Source organism: Marmota marmota, unplaced genomic scaffold (genome assembly GCF_001458135.2).
Source record: "Marmota marmota marmota unplaced genomic scaffold, marMar, whole genome shotgun sequence".
Lineage (NCBI taxonomy): Eukaryota > Metazoa > Chordata > Mammalia > Rodentia > Sciuridae > Marmota > Marmota marmota.
Window position 1 is genome coordinate 4,613,816 of NW_025999944.1, and position 22,600 is coordinate 4,636,415.

The following is a 22,600-nucleotide window of genomic DNA, read 5'->3' on the forward strand; positions in this document are numbered from 1 at the left end:
TATATATATATATATATATATATATATATATATATATATATCTCAGCTGGTTGGTTGTGGGAAGGTGTATTTGGTAATGACCCTGGGAAAGCAGTTTTTCTATTCTATGGAAGAAATTCCGACTTAAAACCTCACTATAAAAAAGCTAAATTGCAGTGATAGAAAGCCAGGCACATTTCAGGGGACTCTATCATTCTGGCCTACCAATCTTTTGGTGGTTGATGTTAGTGACTTCACAAATGGAAGGACCACAGAGTCCTGCCTGTGTTTTCTCTGAAATTACAGTCTCTTCTCTCTGAAGGTTTGCTAACTTCCCCTTGCAGCCCATGCACTTCCCACATTACCTCCCTGGAGTCTCTCGACTGCCTGACGATTGGTCAATCTTACCTTGTCCGTCCACGTCCACGTTGCTGCCCTGCAGTGAATTTTCTAACAAGCCTTCTACCCACACCCTGAGCTCTCCTGATCCCAGCTTATTTGGGGGGTCAAAATTAAGCTTCCTTCTTGGTTGTCAAAACTCTACAGTTTCCCATTTTCAAGTGCACAGATGCCTATTTTTGTTTGAGACTAAACTCTCCAGCATTAAAGAGAGACCCTTCATTGTAATCATTACCGAATGGATACAGTACTAATGGAACTTAATTGTTTCCACTAGATGGATCTCGGGTGTTTTTGGCAGCCAAAATGAAAATGATTCCAAATACCATCAAAGGGGCTTATAAGCACCCAGCATGCACAGAGTGTTTTGATATACAGTGGAGTGTTAATATCATTATCTCTCCTAATACAACATACGGTTACTTTAATCCTTTCCCGCCTCTGTGATCTTGGAAGATCCGACGGATAGACGGCAAAGAATAAAACACTATACACAAGGAGACAAAGGGAGAATTAGTCCCCATCCTCTGGATGCGATTTTTTTGATTGTTTGAATGTTGGCTTCAAATATGTACCTTTATCAATACTGACTTCTGTATCCTCCACGCTAGTTTGAGTTTGTATGCGACATCAAACATACCTTTTCACACATGTTCTTTCCAGATTTTTTTTAACACTTACTTAGCAGTTTATAGAAGGAAGTGAATGATCTCCTCAAGCTGCTTACAAATTAAAAAAAAATCTGTGCTTATTAATTATGCAGGATTAGTCTAATTATAATTCAGCAAATTAATTAGCGACAGAAGGTGTTCTGAAACATTGGAGTACATTTGCATGTTAAATGGAGAGGCTAGTCTGTAATATATGTAAATTTATGCATGGCTTCATAGTTTAATTTAAAAATTTGCAGCTGCATATGGTATGGGAGCAGGTGAAAAGTCAGTTTTAGTTTAATGATGCTAACAAACATTGGACGGTGTCCTGTCTTAGCAAGAGAATGCACTCATATTTGCTAATCTATGAATCTGTCATAAGAATATAATGTTACATCGATGCTGAGCTCAAGGTCATTAGTGAGTGAACTCATAGGTGCAATAGCTATAAACTGCAAACTGCAGAGAGAAGGCGATGGCGCGAGGAGCCCAAACTCTGAGCTTCTTTGCTCCCTTTCTCCAGCATTGTATATTTCGTCATCCAATCTTGCTTCTGGGAAAGGCACATTCCAACCCTGGGAAACGGGCATCTTTTCGCATCACCAGTATCTATTCTGGCAGGTGGAAAATAGCTGTCCAACCTTGATTCCCTTTCCAAATATTCACATTTGCACTTCATTTCAATTTCCCGGAGTCGTGGGAAAGTTATTACTGAGTTACGAATTAATGGTAGGGTAGAGAGTTTTACACATTGGCCTCAACCATCTGGCAAAACAGTAAAACCAGCGGACCAGGCAGCGGCAGAGGGCTCTTGGTGTAATTGGTGTTCACTGCTCAGCCTAGCATAGAGGAGCTTCGCTGGGAGGGCAGAGCTGGAGGGGGAGGGGCGTGGGAGGGACAGGGCCGGCCAGGACAGCGAGGACCCATTAAGCTGATGGCGGGCTAATAACTTCATTTCTCTCCTTCACCGGAGGAGTCATGGTACTAGGAAGGCAAATAGACTTGTATTTGCCTTCTGAAGTCTCACTGAAAGATTTTTTCTAAAGGAAGTCTGTAATCACATTCAGTTTTACTCTATTCTTTCTTTTCTAGGTGAGAAAGGAGAGGAAAGGGATAGGGTGAAGGAGAGAATGTGGATTTGAAAAAAATATATATAAAAGGAAAAGATGAAACTGTGCACATTGTCCAGAGCCCTCCAAAGACACTTTATGAGAACAATGACGATGACAAGCATGCTCTTAGGGTGATGTCCCATTCCCATGCAGGCCCAAAGACTTCAATTATTATTTTCATTAATGGTGTCAGATTTTTCATCTGAAGGCAAAAACAAGGGGTTTTCCTTAGAGATTTTTTTCCCCCCTGTGAGCCTCATGGTGCCAAGTAATGGAATTCGGGAGACTGAAGATGTGTCTGAATATAGAAAGAAAAAACCAAAACAAAACAAAAAAAGTGATATAGAAGCCCTGGTCCTCAGAAACTGGAGTGTGTTACTGATTGGAAACAAGCTGAGAGTCCAAGTGGCCCCCTTGCCTGTGCAGCTCAGCGGTGGTTTGCAGTCAGTTGCTTGCCGCTGGGGCTATGGGAGACAATCACTTCAGAAGAAATCAGAAAATGGCTCTGAAATGAAGTCTATCGATACAGAGTCAGATTTACACAGTGGGGGAAGCCACTCCCTCCTGGTGCCTAAATGAATACAGCAGATCCTGCTTAGGAGGCAGCGTGTTCAGAAAGAAGGATCTATTGCCAAACTCAAGTGCCACTTCCCGGAGCTTGTCATTGGAGTGAATGTCGATAGGAAATGATTCCATGGGGCCTGTTGCCAGTTACGAATCGAATCGAATCGGCAGATTGTGTATGCACAGCTCTGAATTCTTGTGCTGACCAGAGTTTACTGAGGACTTTGACCACGCCCCCTATCTTTTGGTGGTGGAGTTTTTCCATGCAATCTGTTGGAATGAACTAATGTCGTGTGTGTGTGTGTGTGTGTGTGTGTGTTTTCCTTTTAACACTTCTCCTTAACAATTAGGAGACTTCTTAGAGTACATATCAATATTGGAGAGATAACTAGTGCAGAAAGAACCAGATTTGAATTTGTGGCAATCCCCTGTGGAATGATTTTGTTTGGAAGCTGGGTTGTTTTTAAAATACAGTGGAAGAGAGAGGCTCAGTACAGGCAAGGAGGACATAAGCACGTCCAGAGACAGGTGAAAATGCTAATTTACTATGTGCCAGGCATTTATCCGAACCTTACATGGATAAGTAGTTCTCACTTCTGGCCTTGGAAGGTCCCTAATTTGTATAACAAATGTTAAATAATAATAATAATAATAATAATAATAATAATAATATCAAAAGCCTCAAAATCACAAAGAAATGGCTTGAGAGGGACTCCATGTTAGCTGCCACATATAAGACTGAAATTATCTGCCGCCAAAGGAATTAGCTTTCTGATCTATTTAAGCATCTTCATCATAGAAGATGCTCCTGTCCCTTGAGTAATGCTTTCAAATTTTAGTTTTGGTAACCTGACTCTCAAAAAAAATGTTTTCCAAGATTTAATTCAACCTCTCATGTTACATATTTGATTTCTGGCTCTTCCCCTTTAGCGTCCTGGTGGCCCAGTGGCCTTGGCTCTTTCTCATCTTCTAGGGCAATCTTTTCTGGTTTTTGGAGAGGGCTGCACCACCTTTGGAGCCTTTGGGTTCTTGGGAAGTCTTGCTCTCTGAGCATCTGAATGACTTGCTGCTGACTGTCCTCTGCCCAGTCCAAAGCAGTCACGGAATTGATTGAAAGCAGGCTGTCTTTACGCGGAGCAGTGGACAATTTGGTTTCCTTGTTTTGTTTGGCCACCTGAAGAAGGACTCTGCACTTGTTTCCAGGGTAAGAGGAAGGAAGTGGCATGGTCAGCATGGAGATGGGGAGGCACTTGTCCCCCGAAACCAACCTCTGCCTGGCCAAGCACCATGCCTTTTTCTTATAGGGAAGCATGGCCAGGCTGCAGCCACAGTGACATCTTGCTAAGATCAGACAAGCTTTACCACCTGGCAAGTCACCTAACCTTGATGACCTCCATAAAATGGGGATGGGAACACACCCACTCCCAGGGTTGGGGGATCAGGTGAAATTGTTCATGGCAAATAATACAAGTCCGTTGAATACAGGCTTTTACTAATTTTTATAATGATCACCATAGTCTTTTAGTCAAGAGACGCTGGGGAGGTTGAGTTTCGGTGGAAGTAAGAAAATGTGTTGCTTAAAAAATTTCCATACACTTAGAATTTTCGCATCTGAAATGGACTTTCATTGAAGTAATTTGGGTGAATAAGTTTTATATAATATGTCTCTTTCATAGGACTATATGATGAAATTAAAGATTTATACCTCTCCGATCACATATTTAATATTTATGGCTTATGGGGTTATTTAAATAAATAAAGTAGGTACTCATTTAAAAAATGAGTATAGTCATCCCCAGTATCTATGGATACCACAACTGATGCTCAAGTCCTTAGGTATTGATCTCAGCCTATGGAAGCCAGTCAATGAAAACTTTTGAACATCTCTCTTCTTGGGACTTTGTGCCAACCTGCGCCATCTTGCCAAGCAGATCTCCAGTACCAGCACTCAGTCTCTTGCAAAATTATTTTAGGAGGCAGCAAGAGCCCATTGGAGCTTGAACCCCAAAGTCTCCCATTCAGAGGGCCCCAAGTCAGAGTCTTTGCAAGACCCTTAAGCTTCAGCGTTCTTTCTAGCCTGTGTGGACACCTTGACCTTCGGCACATCTTTCAAGGTTCCTCCTCTTCAGGCCAAGGCAGGGCTCACTACTGCCCTTTTCCTTACACAGTGCTGCCTGGGATGGATTCTGTACAAGGGGTTTTGGGGGAAAGAAAGTGTGTTTCTTCTGTTGTTAGAAGATTCAAGGAGGAGGCCACAGGGAAGATCTAGATTAAAGCTGGGACATTTGGTTGTGTTTTTCACTGGTCATAAGTGGAAACCAATCCTAGGGAGTTCCTCCCACCATAGAAAGCCAGGTAGCGGGGCAGGCTGGGAAATGCAGCAGGGTGCTGCGTCCATCCAGCAGGGGCTGTGTCCATTCAGCATGGCTTCTCACCTGAGCAGAGCTCACCGAATCCCCCAAAGGATGTAAGTTTAGAGGGAGATCCTGGGAGAGAAGAAAGGCAAGTGCCCCCTTCCTTTCCAATGCCACTCTGTGATCCAGCCTGTCCCTCCATCTGGTGACTGAAATGGTAGAAGAGTGCTTTAAGGAAAAGGACTAGCTTCTTTTCAGAAGTACAGAAAAAGTCAATTGTATTTTAATTTGTTGCACTCTAAAACTGGAGGTTTAGCAGCTAATCCAGATAAAAGGTATCTTCCTCACAAATCAATGGACACGGACCTTTAGGTACCCACAGGGCTTGTGAGGCTACTTAACTGGATACTTGGCTCAGCCTTAGAGATCCAGCCTGATTATGTGACCAATGTGGCTGATAAAGAGGACCAGTACTGCGTCACGCTCTTGGCCTGGGGACTATGTGAGGGTTCTGTATAAAGTGTGGCCCGGTCATAGCAGAAGTTGTTTCCAGGGTAGGAAAAGTAAGTGATTATTTGTTGGTTTATTTTGATGGGAATAAGGAACTAAGTTTCAAAGTGAAGGGTGTCACACATTATTTTACATGGAGTGAGCCTCTGTGTTCTGCTAGCTGTGGCCAGTGCTCCCTGGTTCACATTTCTTCCATACACATCCCTGTCTGGTCTTTTTGGTGCCTTCCACTGTGCTTGCCTGAAGATATTTTTGTATTAAAAAATTTAAGAAGGGATTAGATTGTGGGCTTCAAGTTGGAGGCAAGTTGGATGGTCTCTTCCATAAACCTGAGCAATAGGGTGCTGGGTTTCGTAATAGCCACACCATTGGTCACAGTTCCAGAGTCTTCCTAGAATATTAAGTAGTTGTGCTTCCTGTAGTTTCCAGGTCTGTGTGTCCCCAACACTGGACCTTAACTCTGCACCTGAACTGTATGTTTAGTTTGAAACTCAGTTTCTCTGTAAGATGGGTGCAGGACAAGCCTAAGCCACCTGAGTTTCTTGAACAGTGCAGAGCACTCTGTCATGGCAGAGATCTGGAGGACAGCAGGAGAGATTTCTTGGGCACTACGTGATCTGCTGGGATCTCACTCAGACCCACACCCAGGGTCACCAGATTCATCTCAGACTCACAGAAGCACATTTTGACCGGTGTGTGTGATCATGCGTTCCACAAGGTTGAGCTTGTCCTTGTGCCTGAACCCTTGTGGCATGCAGAACACACTTAATATGTGTTGATTAAATGAGTAAATAAACGAATTCGCTTTTCAATATTAAGCAAGTTCCCTTTCATGACTATCTTTGACCTGGTGTTTTCCTCTTTGATGATCTTATTCTCTAAAGAGCCAGAATCCTTCATTTCCCTGCACCCCCAATTTGTTTTCCTTCACTTCCCCTCCCACCTTTTAAGATCACTTTTTGAAAAAGAAATTTTTAGTGGCTTTTCTGAGCCAGAACTTACATACCATAAAGCCCACTGTTCAAATGTACAATTCAAGGGTTTTAAATATGTTCAGAGCTTGGCAACCATCCCTGCCATTGGAGCAGGGAACAGAGAAAGTCGGGTGGAGGTGGTTGCCAGAAAGATCCAGGTTCCAATCCTGGGTCCACCTGATGACACAGGTGATGAGGTCTGTGATCACTGCAGATCCCTAAATTCTGTGGTCTTTGTTGTCCCCACTGCAGGACATGTCACACTTCCTAGGGTTATTGTGGGAATCAGGTGAGCGCAGAGTCCCTCCTCCAGGGCTTCCCTTTCAAGGTTTCCGTTACCCATCGTCAACTGGGATCTGAAAATACCCAATGGAAGATTCTAGAAATAAACAGTTCATAAATTTAAGATACCTTTCTTACAGCCCATTGTTATAATCATTTTATTTTACTATAGATATCGTTGTAAATCCCTCACTGAGCCTCATTCACAAATTCCTCGCTATCCTGGGTGCGTATCTACAGGAAGGGACATGGGTTTGGTTCCGTCTGGGGTTTCAGGCATCCATGGGGGTCTCAGAATGTATTCCCTGAGGATAAAGGGGCTGCACTCGATGTTCAGCAAGTCATCTTTCCTGTCCTCCGTGACCCCCTGGCCTCCAGCTGCAGACCACATGGGGTGGTGAGCAGGGGCAGAGCTGCAGTCTTCCCCCAGGACCTTCCCCTGCCTCAGAGCACAGCAAAGGATCCTGAGCATCTGGTGCATCTTGCCCAGCCACCTGCCATCAAGCTCTGGGTACTGCCAGCCCCAGCCAAGAGATCACCCCCATACCATATTTTCCACCAACCAGCCACCCCCTTTCACAGTCTTGATGGGTTTGACCTATGTTTTAGGACCCCTTTGCTGCTACCCACCACATACCTACCAGCTTGGTCTTTTTGTCTTCAGTGGGTTCTTCCTCCAAATACCCCTTTCTGGAGAGCTGTCGATTCTGCCCCTTTTTCTTTGCAATCATGAAATATTGATGCTGGGGGAACCCTAGAATTAATCCAGTTAAACCTTTCTTTTCACAGTTGATGAAACTGAGGCCCCTAGATGGGAGGTAACTTGGTTACATCATTAGCTGGTGGCGGGTCAAGCCTAGCAAGCTTGAATATATATTTGTGGAGAGAAGGAATGCCTTTTGGTATATGATACTGCCTCAGTGACCTGGGGACCTGATTGAAATCTGAAGGTTTGAGTTCACATTTTGACCCCATCTCGTCATTCCTCCTGGTCCATAAAACAAGGATAAACTGATCCCTGTTAGGACTCCCTCTGAAGGAATGAAATCAGAAGCCTTGCAAACTGTAGCATACTAAGTGGTTGTAGTATTTATGTTGTCACCATTGTTTGGAGAAAGTGGAAATAACTCCCATCCCGGTGAGAATCTGCACATTTGGTCTGAATCTTGTAATTCATTTTGGTTTTCCATTGCTGAGTGGAGAGAGCTGATATTTTCCAGGCAACCCTGGCTGTGGAGAGCTTGAGACCCAGGGGATTCTGAGAGCATTTGTTCCTTGCAAGTTACCCTGTGGCTAGTAGATGGTATGGAGAGTACAGGGTTTGGTACCACGACCCTGAGCACAGTGCTTGGGAGAGGAGAGAGGAGAGGGCTGGAGAAAATCAGATGTGTCAGTAAGTCCAGAATTTCTTTTAATTAATTTTTAGATCTACTTATAAAAAAATCCAGACCATAATCTCTGATCCTGGCCATTTGGAAGTAGTCATTGTAGGTTATGTTATTATATAATCTCCCTCTCTCAGACCCTCTGTCTCTTGTCTCTCTCTCTCTCCTCCCCTCCACCACCCTTCCCCCTTTGTGAACCAAATGCTAGGTCTTTGCTGGACAGGGGTCTGTGTAGGTTCCAGACTCAGCCCCCAGACAAGTGAAAGAGTAACGGGGTGTTTTTCATCCAAATAACTGTTAAGGGTCCTAATTTAAAATGAATAAAGCCTTTCACCAGGCTCCGTGTTTCCCTAAATCAATTTGATTTTATGTAAACATTTATCTCTTTTGCACTTTCCCACCTACCACACCATTCACGTCATAATGCCTTCGTGAACATTAATGTTTTCGCCAGATACGTTTCAGGGCAGGACGGGGGGAGGCTGGGAAGTGTGGTACACAGAATGCATTCTAAGCAGTCCAACCCGAGCAGAGCTTTCCGAAAATCAAGGAGTAAATGTGAACAAGCACTCAGTTTGGCTTAGGTAAGAGAAAGATATAAAATAGCTGTCGGGGGTGTTGAGGGGAGGGCAGATAAGATGTGGACTGGGGGCTATTGTTTGGAAAGACTTGCAGTCAGAAATGGCCAGTTTTCAGCACGTCGGCAGGACACCTCCGAGGTTGTTAAGAGGCTGCAATGACTGAGATGAGTGTCCAAATAGCAAATATTCCTCCTTCTAAAAAGAACATGTTTGATTTCTGCTCCATCTCTACTTACATCAAAGCGGCTCTCCTTGCTGAGCGCTCCGGCTACTGCAGGCAGACCTTTCCCCACACTTCCCCGAGCTGTGGCAGGTTGTGAATTGACACACGCGGGCGCAAGCCACGCCAAGCACCCGCTCTGCCTCATCCTTCTGGATGCATCCAGACCCAGACACCTCCGGCCCGGGAAGCCACGCCTGACCTCCCACACACCCTCTAAAGGAAGGAGAAGAGAAAAGCAGATGCTAGAAGATAACGAAAAGATAGTTAGCTGTGACTTCCCAATTGACACCCAGCCCTGTTCCCAGATCCAGACAGGAGTGAGTGTGTTGCCAAATGTTTTTAGCAAACAAGAGTGAAAGAGCCTCAGCTTCAGAACAGGCTCTAAACAGTCAATTCCCCTTCTCCTTCCTTCATTGTTTACTGTTTATCTTCTCATCAAGGTTTTCTTTCTTTCTTTCTTTTTTTTCCAAGTGATACATACAGTTAATTGGAGCGCTCTCTAATTCTTTTGTGTGATGGTTAAAACAATAAAAATAAGCAGAGGGTCACCACGAGAGCGTTTCACTGATGGATGCTTGAAAATAGAATTTTTTGGAAGCATTGTTGATTTCTACTTATTTTTTGTTGGTAAATCCCAGGGAAAATGTATATCGTTTCCTTTAAAGTTCTAATTCAAGGCATGGATGTGAGAGTTCTGGAGGGACTTTGGGACTGCGGTAAAATTTCGTTGTCATAGTAACAGAAAGGGAAATAGGCCTCACTCACCTGGGACTTGAGTGCGGCAAAGCTGGATTTTTTTTTTTTTTTTAAGGAAAAGGACTCTGCCAGTGAAATAAATGAAAAAACTTACTGTATTTTGAAACAAAATTTCAAATAGGAGCCAGGTGAATTGCTGCAGAGGACACTTTTGCCATTTTTCTTGGTCGATGTCGTTGCCTGATCTGAGATACCCAGTTTTGAAATTTTGCAGATCATTTAAAATAATATTGGCTTCGAAAATACATTTTACAAATGATAACCCCAGACAGTGAGTCCATGTCTTTGTATTTTTTTCTGAGAATCCATCGATGGTCTGAAAGGACAGTCCCACTTGTCATTAACCATAAACTCCCCAGTGCAAACCTGCCCAGCCAACTTCATCTTTGGCTGTTCCCAGGTCATTTTCTGATTTTGTATGCGTCGGTTTGAAAATATCAGGCCACTTTCAAGGGTGAGCTGGTAGGTGTGTGTGCCAGCAGAGAGCCAAATGCATAAGGAACCCTGGGATTCTGGGCCACATCCTGCCATTTTTACCACCCCCTCCCCCAGTAAGATTTTCTGTACAGCAGGGGTCACTGCTGCGTTGGAAGCCTTTTTTTGCACAAGGAGTGCTGTGGAAGCTCCAGCCCTTGTACAAACCAGAGCCCAGCTTGGGAAGCACTTAACAATCCCCCACAGTAATGGAGAAGGGGGTGCCGGGCTTGGATTGAAAACATCCAAATTTGCAAATTGCAGAGGGTCAGCCATGTTCCTCTCTGGGCAGGACTGGTTGAAATTCCCCAGACCTGAAACACAATCCTTTTTTCAAATCAAATCTAATAGAATGCAGATAGAGTCTCCCTTAAAAAATGTTTACTGAAAAATGTAACACATTGCTTTCTCTTCACAGATTCTTTTTAAAATTTTTCCTCAAGTGCAATCAGAATTGTTTGAAAACAGCAGGAAACCCAAGGGACATGAGACGGTTTCAGGTAAGATCTCGCTTGTTAAATAAGTCATCCAGTTTTCTCTCTCCTGCCTACTCCCCCCCCCCCACTAAAACCATTACTCACTGATACTGTGAGCAATACAAAAGGTAACTGTAAATGATAACTCTCCTCTGCTAGTATGCAGGGGTCCTTCGTTTTGTAGTGTTTAGGTTTTCAGCCTCCATTGCCAAATCCCCACGAGGAGAGGCACCAACCCGCTGCTGGAGATTTGATTTTAAGCCCTCAGGCTGCCCCTTGCACACACAGCTGCCCACAGCAGGAACCGTGTTCTTGATATTCAGCCACCTTGGGATTTTTCAAAGCTGCTTCTCTGTGCTTTCTGCAAGCAACAGCCCCTGCCTTCCTCTCCTACCCATTAACTATTCAGTGGTCTGTCTCCAAGCCTGTTGGAAAGCAGCAGTCCAAACAGCCGTGGTCACTTTAAGACCGCAGCATGACAACAAGACCCACGGGACGGTGACCCAGCTGCCTGGCAGTTAAATCTGCCACCGGTTTCATCACCCTTGCCACTGATGTACTGAGACGAGCTAATAAAAACACAGAGCAAAGCAAAGAGCACGGGTTGCTGCTGGGAGCAAGGGCCGCCCTGCTCAGCCCCCTTCCTTACACTGCGAAGGACCCACATTTAATTCACCAAATGGCTTTGCTGCCATTCTTGCCCACGCGAGGTACATGGCACCCCCTTCTCCACGGGCAAAAGAGAACTGGGCTAAACAATGGGATGCAAGCTTAAGACCTGGGAAAATCCTTGCAGCAAAGTGAGGAATGTGGGTGATGCTGAGCCCCATGCTTCAGGAGAGGGCAGGGTGGCTCCGGAAGGCTAGGTAACTTACCCCTGATCCCACAAGAAGGTGGCAGAGCTGGGAGGATCTGTCATAGATTCTCCACCAGACCATGGACATGTGACATGTGGTAGCTGCTGGGTCTGTGCTTCTGGAAATTCGTAATAAGTCTGAACAAGGAGCAGTTCATTTGTTCAGGATGCCACAAGTCATGTGTCTGGTCCCACCTGTCCCTTAGAGAGCTTCTGAGGCATGGCCACAGTCAGAGAGGTGCTTGGGAACAGAGCCTCATGAGAGTGAACAGGGTGGCTGGCCGTAGCTCAGGGACAGTGCACTTGCCTCGCAGGGAGGCCTGGGTCCCCTCCCCAGCCCTGCAACGTGAAACACAGAAGAAAAGGGAGGTGGGCGTGCACAAGCCAGAGAGAGTAACTTTGAAAAAAATTCCTTTTATTAATTCTTTCATTGCATGGTGATCAAGCATTTTTGCTGTGACCAGGACATATGGTTGTTGTTTTTTATTTTTGGGGGGGGGGTATGGTTATAATATTTAACATTATTGCCAGGCTCCCTTAAAAATGTCAAGGCCCTCCATCTTATCATGCAGTCTTCCCCTGCAGTATGACCAGAAGACACAGAACTACAAATCAGCCTTCTTGGGGACCCAGCAGGAATGAATGTCATCCCCAGTAGAAACCTCACTAAACTCACTAATCCAAATAAAAGTAAAATAATTTTAGTCCAAGGAAGAGTGAAATTTACAAACATCCCAAAGAGCCTTAATGACCCAAGCTTAGCTCCATTTCTGGAAGACACAGGGGCGAGGAAAAGGAGGAGGCGGCTTGGGTTCTTATTCTACCCTATTCCCCACCCCCACTCTCAAGGGGCTTTAAGTTTGAGAAGATGCTTCTACATGGGAAGAGCTTCTAATAGAATCCCTTGATGTCTTATTTCTCCCCAATTTTAGAAGCATATTCACAAAGCTGAGGCATGCTCACCTGAAATTCATTTCTCCAGTTCTTCACTAAGCTAGGTCTTCCTCGTGCCTGAGTTTTTCACTGGCTGAGAATAAATGTTGCTGCCTCAACACGATGAGGAATTTTTGTCCCATCTGAGCATATTTGACTTCTGCAAGGATACGGGGGGAACTGTCAAAACAAAGTTTGTAGATTGCGTTATTTCTAGGTAGAAGCTAAAAATCAATTTTGTCAGGCACTTTTTGACCTTGAGGTCAAATTCATACAACATACGATTCCCCATTTTAACCACCTTAAAGTTCAGGGACTTTTAGGACATTCACAGTGTCGTGCCACCGTCTCCACTATTGGATTCCAGCACATTTTCATAACCTCAGAAAGTTATCCCGGGCTTCCTAATTGTTTCTTTTCTCCATGGATTTGTCTATTCTGGAAATTTCATGTGGATGAAACCCTACAATAGGTGCCCTTTTGCACTTGGCTTCTCTCTTAGCATAAGTTCTCCAGGTTCATGCATGAGAATTCAATACTCCATTTCTTTTTATGGTGGGATAATATTCCATTGCCTGGATACATCATCTTTTATTTATTCACTACTTAGTTAATGGACCTTGCATTGTTTCCACTCTGGGGTGATTTTAAATAATGCTTCTGTGGGTTTTTGTGCCGAAGTTGTGTTCGTGAACATAGGTTGTCATTCTCTCGGGATTACGGCGAAGAGTAGAATTTCTGGATCATATGGTAACTCTTAACTTTTTGAGGAACTACCAAACTGTATTTCGCAGTGGCCATACCATTTTACATTCCCACCAGTAATGTACCAATTTCCTAACTCCTCAACAACACTTACTTTCTGATTTTCATAAGATCTGGCCATCTTGTGGGTATACAGTGGTTTTTGTCTTACTGTGGCTCTATCTATTCCTGTTGCCTAAAGGTGCTGAGCCTCTTTTCCTGTACTTACCATTCATACGTGAGCCTTGTCTGGAGAAATATCTATCAAGTCCTTTGCCGACTTTTAAATCGGGTTACTTTTCCCCATTGTAGTTGGATTATAGAGTTCTTTGTATATTGGGAATATCGGGTGCTTCTCAGATATGTGATTTACAGACATTTTCTCCCATTCTATGGGTCACCTTTTCATGTCTTCAGTGTCCTTTGATGCATAAAAGAATTGGCAATTTTTCTGTTGTACTCAGATTCTATTAAGAGTATATCTTTCCGAGAGAGCTCTTTTACATGGAGAAAGCTATTATGGAGAAGGCTTTTCTATGTGCTATGACGGTCAATTAAGAAACTTGGATCAAATTACAAACATGAAGCAAAGCCAGAGACAGTAGGCACTCATGGTGGTGGGGAGAGTAATCAAAAGGGACGGTAAATTTTAGGAATTCCTGGAATATGTATCTCATTCACAATGACGAAAATTAAAATTGTTTTTAACCATGTCGACAAACTTCAATTCATTACTTTTATTACATGATCAAACATTGGTTTAATATCAAGGATTCTTTGGTGATGATTTACTCAAAACAGAAGAGGAACGCAGGCCATTCTAACAAAATCATGAATTCTACATCAGGAACACCGGTAAATCTGGACTGGTTTCTCAAAACAATCAGATGAGACCAAAATCATTCCAAGCTTATTTTGGAGACTGAACCAATCCTCTTTAATTCAGTTGAAATTCTAAGTAGGACAGGACATAACAAAATACTTACTGAAACACAATGGGTCTTAACCCTTTTCTGGTCCAAATCCCTCTGAGAAGCTAGTAAAAGCTGTCATCTCTATCCCAACGAGAAACTGCATTTGAAGAAAGTTTTGCTTAAAGTTTCAGTGATTTCCCAGACCTCTTAAAACATCTCTTAGAGTTCCATGGGTTCCTGACGTCAAGAAATCCATCCAACCCCACGTGGGCGTCCTTAATGTAAGTTGACCCTTAGTGACGATCCGCCCACTCTGACATTCTGGTGAAAGCACTCTGGGTTTTCAATGCCATCTGCTCCCAGTTGATCCCTGCATCCCTATCCTCCGATTTCCTCCTTCTCAGAGCTGCAAATCTACAGCTCGGCCTCTCTCCTGGGCATCTCCCTCCCAAGACTAATGAGCACGTATTCAAACAACTCAATTCTTACCCCTGATTCATTTCTCCCTGTTTCATTGTTAAAGCGTTGCTTCCTCCTCTGAAGTGTCTGTTAAATCCATCTCTCTCCCCAGAAAGAGTGGTGGGCCCCTCTCCTCCTTCCTTGTCTAATCTGCCCTCGGCTTTAATGCCAAGTCATCTTCTAAAGCACGTCACGAATGTCGGCTAGCTAAGGACACACAGCTCAGGTTTTGAAAGGCACGGCCCGGGAGATGCTTTCGGGATCTTCTTACCAGGAGACTCTTCCATCCACCAGGCCCATCTCTGAAGCTCCCAGAGGTCCACTGCTTGTGCGTGCCCCTGGTGTCCATTCTCTCAGGACCTCCTTATGTGCTCACTCCTCTGCCTGAGAACCCCCTCTAACTGGAGCCTCCCCCAAGGCCACAGCTGCCGGTCACATCCCTGGTGAGGCATTTCCTGGCTTCCAGCAGCACTACTGGCTCCTTTGTGCCAGCACTCATTCACCTCAGGCCTCTCCTGTGCCAGTGTCACGCTGTCAGGCCACCAGGGGTTGTCTCTCCAGAATTCTGTGTGCTACTCGAAGGTGATTGGTATGTTTTATTTATTTTTAAGAGGAGAGGGGAAGGAAGAAAAGCAGGAAGGGACAATTCAAGTTTTCCCCAATGTATCCAAATACATGCATGTAGAAAATTACTTCTGCCTTCCTTGAAATAAAACAATGAAGAGAAACACCTAGATTAACAGCTCAGTGAAGGAAAGAAAGCGAAATATGTGCCCAATGTAAGATGACCTCCCTGATTTATCTATCTATCTATCTATCTATCTATCTATCTATTTATTTGGTGTTAGGAATTGAACCCAGGGGTGCTCAAATGCTGAGCCACATTCTCAGCCCTTTTTGATATTATATTTGGAGACAGGGTCTCGCTAAGTTGTTTCGGGCCTTGCTAAGTTGTTGAGGCTGGCCTTGAACTTGAGATCCTCCTCCCTCGGCCTCCCAAGCTGCTGGGATTACCATTGCGCACCACCCCGCCTGGCTGCTTTGACCACTCTGTTAAGGCGTAACAAACCCCATTCTTTATTTCACTGCCATGTGAGAGTGGCCATTATAAAGTCCAGGAGAAAATCAAGCCCAAAAAGGGAGTCAAATACATCATCATTTCCCACATTCAAATTCTAAAAAACAAAAACAGTAGAAACACACAATAATTTAGGGCTCACTCTTGCTAACTCTTGCATAGGTAGCTGGCAGGTGTCCAGGTTAAAACTTGAGATGTGCCGTTCCATTATGCATTCTGCTACCCAGTTTTGCCAAAGACATTCCATGTGCCTGGCACTGTGTGAGGTGCTGGAGACACAGCAGAAGCAACCCAGATAAAATTCCCACCTGCACAGGCTCGTCTCCTGGAGGAGAGACATGGAACCCAGAACACCCGAGGGATCTGCACAGCAGAGGTCGGCTTCTCGGTGGTCCTCCAGGACCTTGCCTGCAGACAGTGGACCTCAGCACAGTGCTGTTACCTGTGTGGAGCCTCTTGGAACCTAGCAGTGTGGTCAAGGGTGGGTGATGGGGAGTTAGTGGACAGCATCATTACCATAATAGCAAGCGTGGCTGCTCTTGTGAGGTGTTCAGCACTTCTGGGGACTGGACTGTCTAAAGACTTGGGTACCAAGTTTTAACCTGTGGCTTCAAAAAGGCTAAGTTTGTAAAAGGCATGATCACCATAGAGGGCTGAGGGCGATGTTTTCCATCCCCAGGGCAGAACCACCTTGTGCATGAGATCATTTTGGCATTGAAGACCTTGATACACGTCCAACCTCCAAGGCATTTTTTTTAATATTTATTTTTTAGTTTTCGGTGGACACGACATCTTTATTTGTATGTGGTGCTGAGGATCGAACCCGGGGCCACACGCATGCTAGGCGAGCGCGCTACCGCTTGAGCCACAGCCCCAGCCCCTCCAAGTCATTTTTAATGAAAGGATGCCTGTATTTTTAATGATAGGGACGTCGTTTTGGGGGGCCAGGTGGGGAGAGATTGCTACTGCCCGATGGTGGCCCCAGGATTCATGCACACCAGAGAGGGCCTCTGGGGGGGGGCATCTTGGAGGACTCCCCAGGGCAGAGGGCAGGGTTGCTGCTTGGGGCGGGGACATGCCTGGTAGGTCCACCAGACCCAGGAGGAAGTGGGAAGGAATGTATGGTAGTGGAGAGAAAGGGACTGGTCTCACTCAGTCTGCCCCATAAGGACTGACTGACAGCCCCGGGGTAGCTGGACGGTCCAGGCTGCCTCGTGCCTGCGCTCCGCCGCACTGGGTGCCTGCGCTGCACAAGAAGGATGGGGAAATTAACGTCTGTGACAAAGACACCTAGTGCACACAGCTGGGCGTTAGCCATTAGTCTGTTTTACTAAACGATACAAGAGCAAAGGGCACGGCTACTCATGTCTTGGCCTGGGGCCAAGATCCATCCAACAACCCCTTATGATTTTTTTTTTAAACCCCCAGCTCTTATATAAAACTTTTTTAATGGCACCACCATCTATTTTCCTTAAATAAAAAATGTTGAATGTTTCTCTCACACCCACTGAAGAGGGAAACGAGAGTTTAAATGAACTCCAAATGCTAAGAATTTAATACAGCTCCAGCTGCTGCCTGCAGGTTTCTTCAGTTCAAATCTTTCGGTTTGGGAGCTGCCCAGATGCTCTGTGATCTCACCCACCATTTGAAAGTTGCTGTGCTACTGAGCAGCAGTTTTAAAGCACATAATGAAAATCACTTGACTTGTGGCCTCTCTGATCAACAGGTGAGTCCATTATCTGCTGGTAAAACAAACCAGATAGTCCAAGTTAAAAAAAAAAAAAAAAAAAGTAACACGATAATTTTCTACTTGGAGGCAGAAGAAAACTCTGAGGGTCTGAGTGTCTTTCACTCTGTTTGATGCTTTAAGCTGGGGGAAGGCTTGCTGTGGATTCCTTCAAGATTTCTCTGATGGAATGACCCTTTTCTCCTCATGCCTGGATTTCACTGTCTCCAGTATAGAAAAGAATCAGGGGGATACAGATTTTGATTGACTCACAGAGGAAATGTGTTTTGAGTTCTTTGTGGGAGAGAAGGGGGAGACGTGAAAATGGGTAGCAGCCCAAGTAACTTTCGGGAAAGGGCTACGCAGACTTGCAGTTAGGTGGAAACATGCCAAAGTGCTCAACTATTTTAGGGGACTCAAATAAGAACACTAAAACCTACCTTTGAACCCATGCCAGTGCAACCAGATACAGAACTTTCTGGAACACAGAGCTTTCTTGGTTCTGCAGTGTGAGGGCATGGGTTCCTCAGCTGCTCAGAGGGGCTTCTGATTTTTGATGGATGGCAGGTGATTCGGGAGCTCCCTGGTGAAAGATGATGGAGCCAGAGAACTGCATCAACTGTGCTGTACGGCTCCCCCGGGGCTCCCCTAACTTCTGCTGGTAAAATACAGCCCTTGGCTCTAACATCCCTCCGGGCGGGCATACATTTCAGATGGGAAAAGCAGTGGGTCCAATGGAAGAAACTGAGGTGGGGCAGAAGTGGCGAGTGATTGTGTCTCTGAGGTGAGGCAGGTGAAGGACCACCAGGCTCCCCAGGGACATGTAAAGCTGGTTGAAAAAACTGCGCTTTATTTCCATACAGATCCAACTGGATTTTACAAAGCCAGCTCTTTTAGTGTTCCCTCCTGACCCTGAAGCCAAATTTGCCAACATATCCCAGCAGAAAGCTCTTGCTTGGGCTTACGGCTCCACTTATGTGGACTGGAATTTCTTTTAAGAAGTTCCAGAGTCACCATCTCAATTGCCTTGAGTTGTGCACTCAATTCTATTTTTTTTTTCTTCATTTCTTCAAGGTCCATCTCAATTCCTGCTTCCTCCGTGAAAATGTCTGTTGCTGCTCTTGAGTTCAGGTTGCTTCCTCTTACCTTTGGGCCCCCGAGAGCATCCAATGGCCACATGGTCCAGTCCTCCATGATCTATTACCGTGCCGTGATATTTTCTGATTATGTCTAGTGTTGTTCTGCTCCATCAACTCCGCAGTCAACTCCTTGAGGCAGCAGCGATGTTTTCTATAAACTTCCACCGCAGGCAGCGCCGGGCCTGCGAACTCCATAAATACCTGATGAGTGATGGGGACGCCGCGCTGCCTGGTTACCCACCTTCTCAGGTCCCCCTCCCTTGGTACCAACCATCCCAGAATGCCCCGCGCCTGTCTCCATGGAGACCAACTTTGTGTTCTCCTGTTTGGGACTTGATACTTGACTGAACAGGAAATTTAGCCCTGGGGAATGGGAAACAACAGCTAGTGCTAAGAACTCTGGGAATTCCTTTTTTTTTTTTTTTAAATGACAAAATCCATGCTTGTGGGGTAGGTGTTTAAAGGTGATTTTGGAGACTCTAGAGTCCAGTAACAAAGAAGAATCTGGGCTTTAGATCTGGTTCGAAAATATGATGTGTGCCAAGAATAAAGTGGTGAGGAGAAACCAATGGCAGTAGCCAATTTGTTTGTGATTAGCCCAGGTCGAATTAATGGAGGCTTAGACAAACTCGTGTCATTGGATTCTCCTGGTCAGCTGTGCGATTAGCCAGTGTATAAAAACCCCACCGTCTGTTTCTCCTCACCATGTGGACTCCCAGCGAGGTTGCCCACGATAGCCAGAAGTCTGTCTTGATTTTCTCTGTGGCTTTAATGGTCTCTATGTCTCTCCTCCTTCCACAGGTGGAAAATAAAATCCCACATAACAGTTATGCCTTGGGAAAGCTGAAATAACATATATAGCAACTGAACAGTTATAAGGGAAAAGCACATCATGAATTTAATTCCATTTCCAGATGTAAAATGTCATAAAGAATTTTTTTCCATACTTGGCAATATAACAGGAATTTTCGAGACCATTTTATTTAGCTAGGTGTACGCATGTTCGTAAGTGTGATATCAGAGAGTCTTCGACATCGAGTGGGCCATAAATGCTAAGTGGAATAGCTTTCCTGAGGCCCCACATGGAGCTAAGGGGTGGACAGCCCTCGCTGAAGGGGCAGGAACCTGCCTCTGATGGATGGCAGAATTTGGTGTGGTTCAGAGCAGGAGCTCAGACTACAGGGGGAGGTCTCTAGCTAGTGTCATTCCACTGACTCCAGACAATGGAAGTGTCATCTGTTTCAGAGGGCAGGTCACTTAGTCATCCCACACATTCTTCATCCTGACTTCTTTATCCTCCTCCTGTGAGACTCGTGAGACTCGGGAGTCTGTAGGAACACCTAGGCATGAGCTGAGACGGGCTGGCTGGAGGAGGCCCTGAGCTGGCCATTCCTCGGACTCCCCTAAATCAGACACTTCGAACTTTGAGAAGGATAAATAAAAGCAACCACACCGCGTGGTGTTCCCCAAGTCAAGGACAACTCAGAGCAAGACATCAGAATAACCCAAAGGTGGGAGAAGTCCCCGTCCCATCCGTCCCATCCGAGATCATTCTGACACCAAGCAAACTGCTCCTCAGTTGGAAAATTAGCCGCATAGGCAGGTTCACGGATGTGTCCACCTAAGGATTACTCCCACAGTAGCCTTTTATGGACAGGAGAGAGCTCTTTACAACTCAGCTCCTGCTTTGTATAAATTATTAGAGAGACGAGGGAGAACGTTTGGGTAACGAAAAGAAAAATAGAATTTGAGAAAGCCAATCAGTTTTCGTGAGTACTTTTTTGCCAACTGCTAACGTGCTCATAGATTCTCCTTAAAACTTTCTTGTATTTTTCCAGGGGAGGGACAAGTTTTTTATTTGTGTTTCTCTTTCTGCAAAACACTGCCTGATAGTTGGGTGACTCAAAACGAAACCTTCCACCGTCACTCTCCACTTGGTCTGTGGTCACTGAGCTGGCCTCTCCCCAGGATGAGAGATCACAGTCCAACAAAATAAGAAATGGCAAAAAGCAAAAAACCACTTTCACTTAAAAAGATGCAGGCCCTTTCGGTTGATTCCAGCTCCGCCCTCCTGGAAACTTGGCTTGAAGGTGTCACTGTGAATGAATTGCTTGTAGCTTTTGTGTTGAATGGAAATGTTTCTGTTGAGGAGGCCCAACAGCTACAAGGAGCTGGTATGCACGTCCAGGGGACTTGCCATGAGAGCTTGGAGCTACAATACAGATGTATCAAGGCTGAGGAGTAAATGAAACTTGTCACTAGTGTTAGCAGCAAAACCCGGGGTCCATCCCTCACAAATTATGGACATCTGTATTCCTAATTGGCATTCTTTAGGGCTACACCAGCAGAATGGCAGCACCAGGAGAGTGTGACAGGCTTAGAGGAGATGAGGTATCAGGGTGAGGTGACAGGAGGCATTGATGAGGCAGGAAAGTTCTTTGGGATGGAATACTCTCCATATGTTTGCTACGATGCTGGCGATTTTTAGCTTCAGGTACCTTCAAATGACACCTTTTGTCCCTACTAAATTTGCTACTTTTAAAACAGATCAGTTTTTGATCGTAGAAGAACAAGTGGCATTGATGGCTACATGATCCCAGGACCGTTGGTAAAGATGCATACAAATAGTTAACAAGGTAATGGTAAGAAATGTTGACCTTGATTTGTTTAGCTAAGATGTAAAGATTTTTGAAGGTCAAAGGTGTCCTTGTGTAGTGTTTTGGAGTCTAACTGTGCCTGACCCTCTAACATTAAGCTGCTGTGGCCTGCAGTTTTGAAGAGTGAAGCAAACCAGGGGGAAAGCGAGAAGGGGGAGAGAACAGGAAATGGAGTGAGGTGTTTCAGGAAGTTGTCAGGGGTTGACGGATTGATTCCAGATGGAAAGGGTCAGCCTTCGTGACCCAGGAAATACTCACTAGGGGAAAGAAGTTGGCTTGGGGAAGGGGAAGGCCTGGGAGTGAGATGATGTTGGAATGCACATTCCACTTCCTTTCGCCTTAAAACATCCAGAAATTTTAACTTCTCCGAATAGAATAATATCAGTGTTGTCATCGTTCATCAGAAAACGGTGAAGGAAGTTAAACTCGAAGCTTCGACTGAACCAAATGTATCTTCGCCTCCGTAATGTTATCCAGTCTTCCAGAAGTCGAGGGGATGTGTGTAAAATCAGTGTTTAAGTGGGCGTCCCCATGTGGAGAAGCAGCAGCAGCCCAGCAGGCCTGGTTTCGTGTGGTGGAGTTTGTGGATTAAGTCCATTACATTTTGCAAATTCACTTTAATGGCAGGCTTTTCTAGGTACCTCTCAGCCTAAGATATTTAGAATATGAAAAACTGGAACTTGCCTCATATCTATACACACACACACACACACACACACACGCACGCACGCACATACATTTGGACGTAATTTAAAATCTTGTAATAAATTTTGCAGACACTGAAATAATTCAGGTTAATTCCCTTGCTGTCATGAGAGGCTGGCGCTAGCCAGCAAGAGATTAAAATTTATTTCCATTGTTAATAGAAAATAATGAAGTGCATCTGAACCACCAGGGTATGTCATTCGGGAAATGTTCACTTTGGAACTAGGTCTCACTCCACCCAAATGGACAATGATGGAATCTGCTGGCTCGGGAGAGCCCCACATATTTCGTGGCAGGAGCATTAATGGACGGTATGACAAGGAGCTGGTGGAATGGATTAAAGTGGTCTCTGAAGGAGCGCTCCTTACATCCGCATCATCCTCGGGCAGAGCTGGGACAGCTTCGTGGTGGTGAAGGCCGGGAGCACCCTCTCATCCTTGTTGGGGGATTTCTGAGTTGTTTTCCAGCACCGAGAGCTGTGCCTTTGAAGACCCACTTGCACACACGATTTGCAAGAGTGGTCCAATTCCTCTTTCCCCCCCTCTTCATCCTGTTATTTCCAGAGGGTAAAAAAGCACGCACCCAGGTGTTGGCTTCTAACCTCCACGTTCACCTGAACTCGGGGGCCGTGAGGTCCCATCCCTCCCTTGACTGTGCTGAGGTCTCT

The 22,600-nt window shown here is 45.1% G+C and overlaps 1 protein-coding gene across 2 annotated transcripts in view; it reads left to right on the forward strand.

The window, feature by feature from the left end:
• The window catches only part of Ebf2 (EBF transcription factor 2), a 185,190-nt gene that overhangs the window by 122,336 nt on the left and 40,254 nt on the right, over positions 1-22,600 (forward strand). For both annotated transcript variants that reach the window (XM_048801561.1, XM_048801560.1), the window contains exon 5: positions 10,665-10,746. In XM_048801561.1, the coding sequence (XP_048657518.1) occupies positions 10,665-10,746 (82 nt within the window). The remainder of the gene's footprint in view (positions 1-10,664; positions 10,747-22,600) is intronic.